The sequence below is a fragment of the Galeopterus variegatus genome, unplaced genomic scaffold (assembly GCF_000696425.1).
Source record: "Galeopterus variegatus unplaced genomic scaffold, G_variegatus-3.0.2 Scaffold566, whole genome shotgun sequence".
Classification (NCBI taxonomy): domain Eukaryota; kingdom Metazoa; phylum Chordata; class Mammalia; order Dermoptera; family Cynocephalidae; genus Galeopterus; species Galeopterus variegatus.
In genome coordinates, this window is record NW_007726677.1 from 468,986 (window position 1) to 482,046 (window position 13,061).

Below are 13,061 nucleotides of genomic sequence, written 5' to 3' on the forward strand. Positions count from 1 at the left end.
GCCGCACTCTACCGAGTGCGCTACCGGGCCGGCCCCAAATTTACAATTTTCTAAAAAAATTTTAATGAAAGGATGAAAGAAGACATAGACAGCATCATACCCACCCTCCTGCTGATTTAAGGAAGCCTGAACATTTCACCTGAAGCCAGCCCACGCCTCCGCCCATCCCAAATACCTCCAGAAGTTCTCGACGGTCTATTTTTTCTGATCACCACTGGTGCTCTTGTCTTGTTATCATGGGTTATTCCCCCTTGTGCCTTTCTAAGCTCAGTGTCCTCATGAAGCCATCTCTTCTCTCTGCACTAATGCTCAAATACCTCTCAGATAAATCCAACAAAAAAACCAAACAAGTCTTGCTGACTCCACACTCCTCTCTCACTACCATCCCATTTCTCTCTTTTCATGGATAAACTCCTCAGAAGCCTGGTCTCTTCTGGCTGACTCTACCTCCTGGCCTCCCCTCTCTCACGAGCCCCCCAGACACACTTTCACCCACTGTTTGGCTGCAGCTATCCCAGCCAGGGGTATCAATGAATGACAACTTCCTTGCCAAACACACTGGTTTCTGGGCTGCATCTCACCAGCATAAACAAAGAGATAGGCCTGTCCCTTCTTTCTTTAAACACTTCCTTCTTCACCTGACCTGACTTCAGGATATCACAATCTCCTGGGTTTCGTCTCATCTCACTGGCCGTTCCTGTCTTAGTCCGCTTTGCTGGGTCCTCCCCCTCTCACTGATCCGTAAGTGATGGCATGCTCCAGGGCTCCATCCTTGGTCTTTGGCACTGTGGACATTCATTGCCTGGGTGATTTTATCCACCCCAGGGCTTTAAAAACCGTGCCTCGCATGTGTCTCTCTGGCTCAGACCCCTTATCTCCTGACTTGACATCCTCCATGTATGTCTAAGAGGCATCACAAACCTAATACGTCCACCAAACTCTGCTAATCTGCCCATCTCAGTAAACGGCATCACCGTTTTCCCAGAGGGTTCAACCAAAAATGAAGATGTCATTCCTGAGTTCTCTCTGTCTTTAGATTCCCACATCCAACCCATCCCCCCAAGTCCAGGATCTATTTTCAAACTAAATTCAGAACGAGACTCCCTTCCACCAACATCACTGCTATCGTGGGCACTCCTGCAACAGCACCCGACTGGCCTCCCTGCGTCCACCTGAGCAGCCAGTCTTTTAAAACATAAATTAAATCATATTAGCCCTTGGTTCCTACCTAACATTATGTGTTGCACTCCTGCAACAGCACCCGACTGGCCTCCCTGCGTCCACCTGAGCAGCCAGTCAGTCTTTTAAAACATAAATTAAATCATATTAGCCCTTGGTTCCTACCTAACATTATGTGTTTACTTGTCTGTCTCTTCCACTAGAAAGTAAGCTAGACATGGCTGGGACTCATGTCTGGTTCTCTACTGCATCCCTAAAACCCAGAACAGTGCTGGGCACACAACACGTGCTTAAATATTTGATGAATGAGTGGAGAAAAAAAAAACTTATGGAGATCTAAATGATGTCCCCCAAATTAAATTTGGGTCAACCACTTTCCCAAAGAAGTCCCATCCTATTATTTCAACTTAACAGTCTAATATTAAGAAACTTAGGAATAAGCCTGTAATTTCAAATTTTTATTGGGCTTTAAATTTATTTTAATTGCTTCATTACTCTGTATATTAAAGCTAGCCAAAGATAGTTAACTTAGGAAAATAATATTTTATTCTTTAAGTAAGCAAAATTTAACTGATTCTGTTTGAAAGTCTTCTCTTTGTATAGTATACACAATAAATTTTACTTTGAGAACAGGGAGTCTGAATTATTCTAAAACTCATTTAAAGTACAATTGCCTGGATCTCAGAATGTGTTTCTCGAGAGGTACATCATAGACCAGTACTATCCAACAGAAATACAATGCAAGCAAAATACATAATTTTAAACTTTCTAGTAGCAAAAATATCAAAATCATTAAGACATAAAAAGAAACAGGTAAATGTAACTTTAATAATGTATTTTATCTGACCCAATATATCAAAAAGTATCATTTCAACATACAATTAACATTAAAATTGGGCCAGCCCGTGGCTCACTCGGGAGAGTGTGGTGCTGATAACACCAAGGCCACGGGTTCGGATCCTATATAGGGATGACCGGTTCGCTCACTGGCTGAGCGTGGTGCTGACAACACCAAGCCAAGGGTTAAGATCCCCTTACCGGTCATCTTTTAAAAAACAAAACAAACAAACAAACCAAAAAAAACATTAAAAGATTACTGAGATATTTTACTTTCTCTTTTATAATGTCTTCAAAATCTGATATGCATTTTAATCTTCACAGCATACCAATCCAGACCAGCCTTATTTCCAGTGTTCAACACTCACATGTGGCTTGTGGCTACCGTGCTGGATGGTGCAGCTACGTACCCTGATGGGGCCGCCAATCAGCCACTCTCACACCAAGAGTGCCAAGAAACCACCCCCACAGAGGCCACTGTTTCTCCCACATGCTCAGCTACAGGTTTGTGTCTTGGTACTACGGCAGTGATGCCTCATCACTGCAGTTGACAGGAGGGAGAGGACAGCATGTAGGATTAGGGTGGTCACAGGCAGCAGATGGAGCAACCCCTGGGGTGGGACAAAGCAGGCAGTGGGAGGGCAGGAAGGGCCTGGCCACAAGCAGTTGGTGCAGCCTGTCAGCAAAGAGCCACGGCCATGGTTCTCCAGGCAGCAGCAACGTGTGGGAAGGGAAAAGGCCACTGGCAGGGCACCAGAACAGGGCCAGGGCCCAGGGACTGAGAATACATCCTCCCCATCAATCGCCCCACACCACCACCATCAAGCCTGATAATGCAGTCATCTTCATTCAACACAAGTGTACCCTCTGCTGGCTCTGTGTCAGGGACACCATCTACCTGCCCGCCCCTCTGACCCTCCTTCAACACTCAGATCAAATGCTGCTGGTTTCCTTTAGGAAGCCTTCCCCAATGATCCTACTTAGAATTTCTATACCTCTATATACACTACTCAAACCTTTATTTAATAAGTAATCATAATCAATTGAAGTAACTAAAAATAACTACCATTTACTGAGCACTTTCTATGTGCTCAGTAATTTTTTTTTTTTACTATAAAATTAATGATTTGGAAATTTTTATTAATTTTACAACTCTACATAAGAAGTAACTAAAAATAACTACCATTTACTGAGCACTTTCTATGTGCTCAGTAATTTTTTTTTTACTATAAAATTAATGATTTGGAAATTTTTATTAATTTTACAACTCTACATAAACTAGGGTGATGAAAATCATATATTTGCTAAATCTAATTGAAAGAATTTTACTACTTACTGAGAGTTAACCTAATTCAACAGGGAAAGTCACGCTCAGATGTTTCTTTTGCATGCTGCATTTTGCTCAGTAATTCCATTCATTCCATTTAATCGTCAGGGTAGTCATAAGGGGTAGGCAGTATTATCCCCATTTTATGAATGTCTAAACTGAGACTCAAGGAAGTTAAGTAATTTTCTGAGGCGATAAACAAGTAAGTGGCAGAATGAACATGTGGAGGCAGGCCAGCCTGGCTTTACAGGCAGAGAAGGCAAGGATCACGGCTTATTCACCTCTGTATTCCCTAAAGCACTAAGCACAGCTCTCTTCACGTTATACATGCTCAATACATTTTTGTTGAATGAGTGATCCTTAACCAAAAGACAATCTCATTGCCTTGATATTCCTGTGGGAGCACTGTGTACCTGCTATGGCAACAAGTTATATAAAGCACCATGCCCTAATCTCTCAACTCATTTCATAAACATTGCCACCATCTGCATTACAAATTGGTGGCTGCAGTCCAGCTACCAAATTCACTCAGAAGAGTTTTCCTTTACTTTCATAAAAATTCCAGAATTAAGTGCTTTTTAAAAACAGGTAATTCTATCTTAAAAGGAATTACTTAAGTAAGTACAAAAATATTCTCTCCTTTGTATGTGAATGATGTTATCGTTGGGCATGATCCCTGTGAGGTGATGACTGAAAAAGCCAATGTTCATTTAATAGCTCTTGACCTACTAAGAACATGTGAAGATAGCCGGTCCTATTCACTGTCACCACAGCTGCTTATAACCAAGCCCAGGACCACTGCTCTCTGTCCTTGGGACCATAGCCAGAGGGCAGTTCCTGCCTTGGATTACACCCCTCTTCTCAGGCTGGCCTGTTTCTGGGCAGGTTCTGGGGCACCCAGGCTGGGAGTGGGGCTCAGTATCAAAGTGACGCTTTTGGTGTGTCCTGGGGAACATCCCTGCAGTCCTCACAGGCGTACAGGTGGGTGCCCTCTTCAGCTCACTGGACTGATGCTACCTGGCCACTCCTGCCATGTGGTCTCTGCACAAACTGAGCCCTGAGAAGCTGGACTTCAGCGCCAGTGACCCTCTCAGGGCCCCAGTTCTTGCTGCTGGAGAACCTGCTCCCTCCAAAGTTTACTAGGGACCAGAGGTGATAAGCATGAAACTGCCCAAGGAGACAAATATGATCTCTCACTACTGGGCAAGTTGGAGGAACCCCTGGGTTAATGGCCTTTACTTTGATATGAGATTGGCCATGCCAAGCAATAACCAAAGATTTCCAAAGAGCATTCTAGCCTCCTCCTAATATAGGTATCACCTAACCAGCACCTTAACTAGTAGTAGCTAATTATCAGTGGTTTTTTTCTATTGTGGTAAAAAATGCATATGATTTGCCACCTTAACCACATCTAAGTGTACCGTTCCACAGTGTTAAGTACATTCACACTGTTGCACAACCGTCACCACCATCCATCTCCAGAACTTTTTCAATATGCAGAACTGAAACTCTGTGCCCAATAAACAACAACTCCCCATTTCCCTCTTACCCCAGCCAGCCCCTGGCAACCACCATTCTACTTTCTGTTGCTATGAATTTGACAACTCTATGTTCCTCAAGAGTAGAATTACACAGTACTTGTTTTTTTCCGACTGGCTTATTTCACTTAGCCTAATGTTCTCAATGTTCATCCATGTTGTAGCATGTGTCAGAACTTCCTTCCTAAGACTGAATAATATTCCATTGTATGGTTATACCATATTTTGTGTATCTATTCATCCACTCATGGACATTTGGGTATTGTGAATAATGGTGCTACAAACATGGGTGTGCAAATACCTGCTCAAGACTCTGCTTTCATTTCTTTTGGGTATATCTCCAGAAGTGCAATTGCTGAATCATACAGTAATTCTTTAATTTTTTGAGTAACAATGATTGTTTTAAAAATTTTATTGTTGATCAATGTAACATTGGGCAATGAATTTAAACCAAAAATAGCTATTAGCTCTGCACTGCCAATGGAAGCTTTTGGTGAGGAGCAGAGCTCTTCCAGATGTTCAGCCTTCAGGAGTGAACAGTCCCTCAAGTGACTCAGAAGGGTCACATAAAATAAGTTTTTCAAAAGTCACATTTGTTAATTCTGAGGGTTGTATGCATAATCATCACCCTAAGGTATGAAAGCCAATCAAATTTAGGTAAATTAATATGCTTTGAATACTTAGTCTAAGTACTTGGATAATATTTATTTAAATCTGTGATCTAGAAGTGCTGGGGGAAAATTTTATAAAAAGAATGTCTAGGGCCGGCCTGGTGGCACACTTGGTAGAGTGCGGCACTTGGGAGTGTGGCGGCGCTCCCGCCGAGGGTTCGGATCCCATATAGAGACCGGTCTGCTCACTGGTTGAGAGCGGTGCGGGCGCGACACTGAGGGTTGCGATCCCGTTGCCGGTTGCGGTATGGGCACGACACCGAGGGTTGCGATCCCATTACCCGTCATGAAAAAAGACAAAAAGGAAAAAAAAAAAAAAAAAAAAAAGGAATGTCTAGTTAAAGAATATATGCATTTATTATATTTTTATGTCTGTACAATGACAAAAATACAAAGAATACTCTAGAATCTTGTCAATACTAGGTCATTTATAATGGTAAAAGAGTTATTTTTGTATTTTGCTATGTTTTAGTGTTTCTTTATAAAATAGGTTGTGTATGGTTACACTAGAAATTATAACATGCATATTTAACTTAACAAAGTCTAAAATTAATCAGTATTTTAACAATGCCCCAGAGAAGCTGGGACCTCATAAAGCTCTTTCTCCATGTAAGGAAAACTGGAATTAAACCTACTTTTCTGGCCATCCCCATATTCTCTCCCATTGTAAAGGATGCTTATTTATTGAGCACTTACTGTAGTCCCCAAAAGGACTGCTTCAGTAAAACAATAAATTAAAATAGCACTAAAACTAAACCTGTCTCCTGAACCCATTCAGAAGAAAACAAGCTGAGCATCTTTTACCATTCCAGGAAAATAGTCCCACAATACTGTTTAATAAAACTTTCAGAAATTGATGCAGAAGGGTAAAGAATAGGAAAATTCCAGAATATTTGAAAAAGTACTACAAAGCACCTCAATTAGCCTGGAAACAGGTGAGATTTCTTTTTTTCCTTTTTTTGTCTTTTTTACTGACCGGTACGGGATCACAACCCTCGGTGTTGCGCCCGCACCGCGCTCAGCCAGTGAGCGGGAACTGGTCTCCACATGGGATCCGAACCCTTGGCGGGAGCGCCACTGCACTCCCAAGTGACGCACTCTCCAGTGGGCCACCGGGCCGGCCCCCAGGTGAGATTTCAAGTAGATGCTGATACCTGCTGTATTTCTGTTACGTTCAGTAAGTTTCGATTGTTATTTATAATCAGTATCAAGAGCTTAGGGGCCAAAAAGGGCACCATTAAATGTCTCAGAAAAGTGGACTTCTGACAAGCAGACTTATAAGAGCGTACCTTTGTGTTATATCTTCTTTTCTCAAAGCTGTGTTGCATCGGAATCACCCGTGTATTGGTCAGATAGCTAGACTAAAAGGAAGTGATTTTTATATCATAATAACCTAGGATTATAAATATTATAACTGATCATATTGAAAAAATCAAAACAAAATACAGCAGGCAATATAACTATTAGAAACACAATTGAGAACTCCTTCCTCATAATTCTCAGGCCTCTATTAAATAATTTATCATGTCTGTCCCCTCTACCTAGGAAAACCCAGAAGACAATGACCATATTTTGTCTGCATCTCAAAGGTGCAGCATGCTGCCCTTACTACAGTTAAGTGTTCAACAGATAAGCACCTTCCAAAATGGAAGAGAATATGGGAATGGTCCAGAAGAGTGGGTTTAATTCCAGTTTTCCTTACATGGAGAAAGAGCTCTATGAGGTCTTAGCTTCTTTGGGGCAGGGTTAAAATATTAATCGATTTTAGACTTTGTTAAGGTTAATATGCATGTTGTAATTTCTAATGTAACCACACACAAATTAAGAAACAGTATCTAAAGGCCAAACTAGTAGATGGGGGAAATTGAAATAAAAAATCAAGAATCCCAGGGGCTGGCCAGTTAATTCAGTTGGTTAGAGCATGATGCTGATAACACTAAGGTCCAGGGTTTGAGCCCTGCACTGGCCAGCCACCAAAAAAAAAAAAAAAACAAAAAAACAAAAAACCACCAAATAGGTGGATAAAATTCCAAACATCTCACTAAATACAACAAATGTAAATGGACTACATGTTCCTTTTTAAGTGACCAAGATTGCCAGATTAATAAAAAATTTTTAACAATAAGCTATTCATAAGAGATGTAAACCATAGAAAAATAGGATTGACAGAGATAAACAAAGCATATTCGAATCAAAAGAAAGCTGGTATAACTACATTAATATCAGTAAAAACAGACTTTATCTGTAGTTATGCTTTTAACCTTAAGAGAGCCCCTTCATGATGATAAAAGCTTCAAATTATAGGTAGTTTACACCAATCCTAAATTTGTATCCCTTACACAACAGGGTATCAAAATGTGTAAAGCAAGGGCCGGCCTGTGGCTCACTCGGTAGAGTGCGGTGCTGATAACACCAAGGCCACGGGTTCGGATCCCATATAGGGATGTCCGGTTTGCTCACTGGCTGAGCGTGGTGCTGACAACACCAAGTCGAGGGTTAAGATCCCCTTACCGGTCATCTTTAAAAAAAAAAAAATGTGTAAAGCAAAACAACCAGAATTACAAGGAAAAATAAGGAAAATCCATAATGAGAGCAGGAAATTTTAATCTCTCTCTCTCAGTAACTGATAGAAAACTGATTAAAATTCCCTCCAACCCTCCCAAAAAAACAAAAATTCACAAGGATATAGGAGGTTGAATAACCTAATAAACTTGACCTAAAGGCCCCCCTAAAGAACACTGTGTGTGTGTATAACAAACATTCCTAGAGGAAAGATGAATGTAGCCTGGCACAGAGTTGCAGCTGACCCAAAGCCAAGTAAAATGAGCAAGAACTACTTTGTTGCTATAAGTCATGGAGATTTATGGGTTATAATGACATAATCCAATGAAAGCTAATATATCAGGTTTACTGATTAATTTTCTTTTGGAATTAACCATCTCTGCCAATGAAATATTCAAATCACATTTAGGGGTTACGACGAAAATTCACAATGTTTACTGCTCTTTCTATTTTTAAAAGTTGAAAATCTTATCTGAATTAATTGAGGATTTATTTGGGGATATTCCCATCTTTCTGTGTACAGCCAAGGAAGTTTTAATGTTCCAAAAACTGAGATGATGCAACAAAATCAATTAAAACCTAGCTAATTCAATTAACATCTTACCACTGTTTTTGGAAAATAACAATAACATGCTAAAAATGGGCTTTAAAAAAAAGCTAAGATACTCTGCATATGGGGTAAAGATGTTTACAGAAATTTTCACATAGAAGACATCTTACCACTGTTTTTGGAAAATAACAATAACATGCTAAAAATGGGCTTAAAAAAAAAGCTAAGATACTCTGCATATGGGGTAAAGATGTTTACAGAAATTTTCACATAGAAATTACTATTGAAATTATTCATAAAACTGCACAAAGAACAATCTTTCCAACTATAAGTCTTAATAAGTGATATTATCATGCTAAGAAATAAAGCTATTAGTTATAGGTTAAGAAAATAAATCATCTAATACCTTTAAAATATAAAATGTTACATATATTCACTATTTTCAAAAACTGACAAATTATGGGTCTCTATGGATAAGGAGATTATTGGGCTCTCTCAATGGGGGAAAGTGTTTCAAAAGGCCTACCTGACAGTAAGGCCTCAAGCTCAGAGGAAGGGCAAATTTAGAATCAAGCTCTGGTTCCACTACATACTTGATATCACAACATGTTCTTAATCTCTCCAGGCCTTATTTTAATCATATGTAAAGTATGGACAAACAACAGTACCTTACTCAGGGGTTTGCTATGATTAAATGTGGTAGCACAAGTTAATACTATCACTTAAGACATCACAAAGTTCTTCAAATGGGAGACAGATACTAAAGCAGTCCCTCATTCACCATTTCTATCTGCCAAAAACACTTGGGCATAACCTTTCAAATACTTGAACTTGAATTTCTACTAAAAACTTACCAAGTCACAGAACTCAAACACCAGGAGATAGGGAATTGCTTCTACACATTGTCCAACACACTGAAGAATATTTGGATGCTGAAGAATACTGGTAAAAATAAAAGTCATTGTATTGTTCATTAGGAAGCATGCTAGTAAAACTGTTCAAATGTTAACATTCACAATGATTTAAATATGGCAAACTGAAAAGATCACCTTAAGATTACTCTTAACAGACGTATATATACTGTTATCTAATGATTAAATAATTCAAAGCCAATCAGCTGAACATTTCAAAAATTAAAAAAGAACATTAAGAATCCTTAATAATTTAAGTTTAGTGATATTTTGAGACAGCATTTACAAGAAGGCAGACTATACAAATTCAATAAACATTTCAATCCAGATATTAAATAACTCAGTCTCCCTTTCATGCTATCTAGCTTACCTACTATTTCTATAAGTTTCCACAGAATATATGAAAATTCTTTTTGAAATATATCTTGTACAAAAGAAAATAAAGTTAAATAAAGTATATACCAAAATAATTTTTTTTAAAAAAAACCATGTACTTTGTAACATGAATTTACAGAAGTTGCAAAGACAGGACAGAGAGGTCTGTTGTCACCTTCACCCAGTTTGCCCCATTGGTTACATCTGACACAATCACATACAATACAATACCAAAACCAGCGATGCTGTGATAAAGTGAGTGTAGAATTTTATGTCATGTTATCACAAATGCAGATTCCTATAACCCACCACCTCAACACATCATCACAGAGATCTCCCTCATGCTACTCATTTATACCTCTGGCAACCATTAATCTATTTTCCATTTCTATAATGTTCTCATTTTGAGAATATTACATAAATGCAATCATACAGTATAGAGCCTTTTGAGACTGAATTTGCACTCAACACAATCCCCTTGAGATCATCCAAGCTGTTGCATGTATGAATAGTTCATTCCTTTTTATTGCTGAGCAGTATTCCATGGTATAAATGTACCACAGTTTGTTTACCATTCACCTATGGAGGGACATTTGTTTTTCCAGTTTTTGGCTATTACAAATAAAGCTGCTATAAACAATCATGTAAGGGTTTTCGTGTGTACATAGTTTTTATTTCTCTGGAATATATGCCCAGGAGTGCAATTGCTTGGTTACAGAATGTGATGGTTAATTTTATGTGTCACCTTGGCTGGGGCACAGTGGCCAGATACTTGCTCAAACATTATTCTGGATGTTTCTGTGAGGGTGTTTTTAGATGCGATTATCATTTAAATGGGTGGACTTTCAGTAAAGCAGTCCCTCCATAATATAGGTGGGCCTCACCCTTCAGCTGAAGACCTTAATAGAACAAAAACTTATCCCCTCCAGGGAAGAAGAAATTCTGACAGCAGGCAGCCTTCAGATTTAAACTGTGACATCAGCTCCTCCCTCGGCCTCCAGCCTGTCGGCCCACCCTGCAGGTTTTGGTCTTGCCAGCTTCCATAACGGCATGAACAAATTCCTTATAATAAATCTCTCTGGTATATGTATATACACACCCTATTGGTTTTGTTCTCTGGAGGTTCCTAATATACGGTAAATGTATGTTTAGTTTTTTAAGAAACTACCAAACTATTTTCTTTTTTTTTTTTTTCCCTTTTTGTCTTTTTCCGTGTCCAGCAATGGATTGCAACCCTCAGTGTCGCCCCCGTACCGGACCGGGACCAGCAACGGGATCGCAACCCTCGGTGTTGCTCCCGCGCCTCGCTCAGCCAGTGAGCGGGAACCGGTCTGTATGTGGGATCCGAACCCTCGGCGGGAGCGCCGCCGCACTTCCCAAGCGGCGCACTATAGCGGTGCGCCACCGGGCCGGCCCAGTACCAAACTATTTTCCAGAGTGGCTGTACCATTTATCATTTCCACCAGCAATGTATTACAGATCTGTTTCCTCCACATCCTCACCAGCGTGTGGTACTGTCACTATTTTTGCATTAAAGCTTTTCCAATAGGTGTGAAGTGATAGCTCACTGTGATCTTAATTAATTATCTTAGTGGCTAGTGATGTTGCACATCTTTCCTGTGGTTATTTGCTATCCATGCATATATCCTCTTCAGTGAAATGTCTCTTCACGTCTTCTGCCAATTTTCTAATTGGATCATTCATTTTTTTTCTGTTGAATTTTGAGAGTTCTTTAAAAATTCTAGGTATGAGTCCTAAGTCATCTGTGCAGTTTGCAAGCATTTTCTCCCAGTCTTTTTATCCTCTTACCAGGGTCTTTCATAGAGCAAAAGTTTTTAATTTTGATGATAAAAAAATATGCCAATTGTTTTCTATTAAGGACTGTGCTTTTGGTGGCATGTCTAATAACTGTTCATCTAGGCCTCGAAGATTTTCTCCTATGTTATGTTCTTTTTTTCATTTTTAAGGATATGCACATTTATTTGTTCAAATAACAAATACATAAACTGAATAACAGAATACTCTATAGAAAGTAGGGCTTCAAATATGCACAAAAACTGGAGATGTAAAACTTATTAAAATTTACATATTTAATTTTATAATCTCTACAATTATTTGAGATAGCTCTCTAAAGTTTTTCAAAAGCAAGCAAATATCAAATTAATTTCAACAGGGGAAGATGAATAAACTTTTCAAAGGCAAATTAATTTCTAGGCAAATCAACAAGTCCACTTAATTAAAAGAAATCAAGAACAGAAATTAAATATCTAAATTTAGCAACATAAATTGCATTAAAAAATTAATGAAACAGAATATAAACACAACTTCAAAAAGTTCTGGAAAAATAGAATTGAAAGATAATGGAAATCTTTCCATGACATTTTTTTGTCTGTTTACATTTTCTACCATATTATATCCTAAAATGTCTTATAGTTTTATAATTTACATTTATAGCTATGATCCATATCAATTTAATTTGTGCATAAGATGTAAGGTTTAGGTCAAGGATCTTTTTTCTCCCTATAAATAACGAACTGTCCCAGCACCACCTGCAAAGGCTATCCTTTCTCCATTTTGCTGCTCTTGTACCCTTGTCAAAAATCAGGTGGTCACACTCATGTGGGCGTATTTCTAGGTTCTTTATTCTGTTCCATTGGCCTATTTGCCTATCCCTGTGCCAGTAACACAGTCTTGATTACTGTAGCTATACAAGTATAAGAGGTCTTAAATTTGACTACAGTGATTCTTCCAACTTTGTTGTTATTTTCCGTCAATGTTTTGATTATTCTAGTTCCTAGTTTCTTTGCTTTTCCATGTAACTTTATAATAATCTTGTGTATGGGTCTTTAAATCTTGCTGGGACTTTGCTAGGAATTGCAGTCACCTGGATATCAATTTGGGAAGAATCAACAACTTTACTACATTGCTTCTTTCAATCCATGAACATGATATGCTTCTCCATTTATTTAGATCTTTGATTTCTTTTATCAGCTTTTTGTAGTTTTCAGCATACAGGTCCTGTACATGTACCTAAGCATTTCTTCTTTGTTTCTGAGCAACTGTTAAGTGTTATTATATTTTTTATTTTGTTACTACATTTTTAATTTTCAT

The 13,061-nt window shown here is 38.8% G+C and overlaps 1 protein-coding gene across 1 annotated transcript in view; it reads right to left on the reverse strand.

Moving 5' to 3' along the window:
* The window catches only part of LMTK2 (lemur tyrosine kinase 2), an 87,375-nt gene that overhangs the window by 37,173 nt on the left and 37,141 nt on the right, over positions 1–13,061 (reverse strand). The window contains exon 6 of the mRNA XM_008570062.1: positions 9,519–9,606. Within this exon, the coding sequence (XP_008568284.1) occupies positions 9,519–9,606 (88 nt within the window). The remainder of the gene's footprint in view (positions 1–9,518; positions 9,607–13,061) is intronic.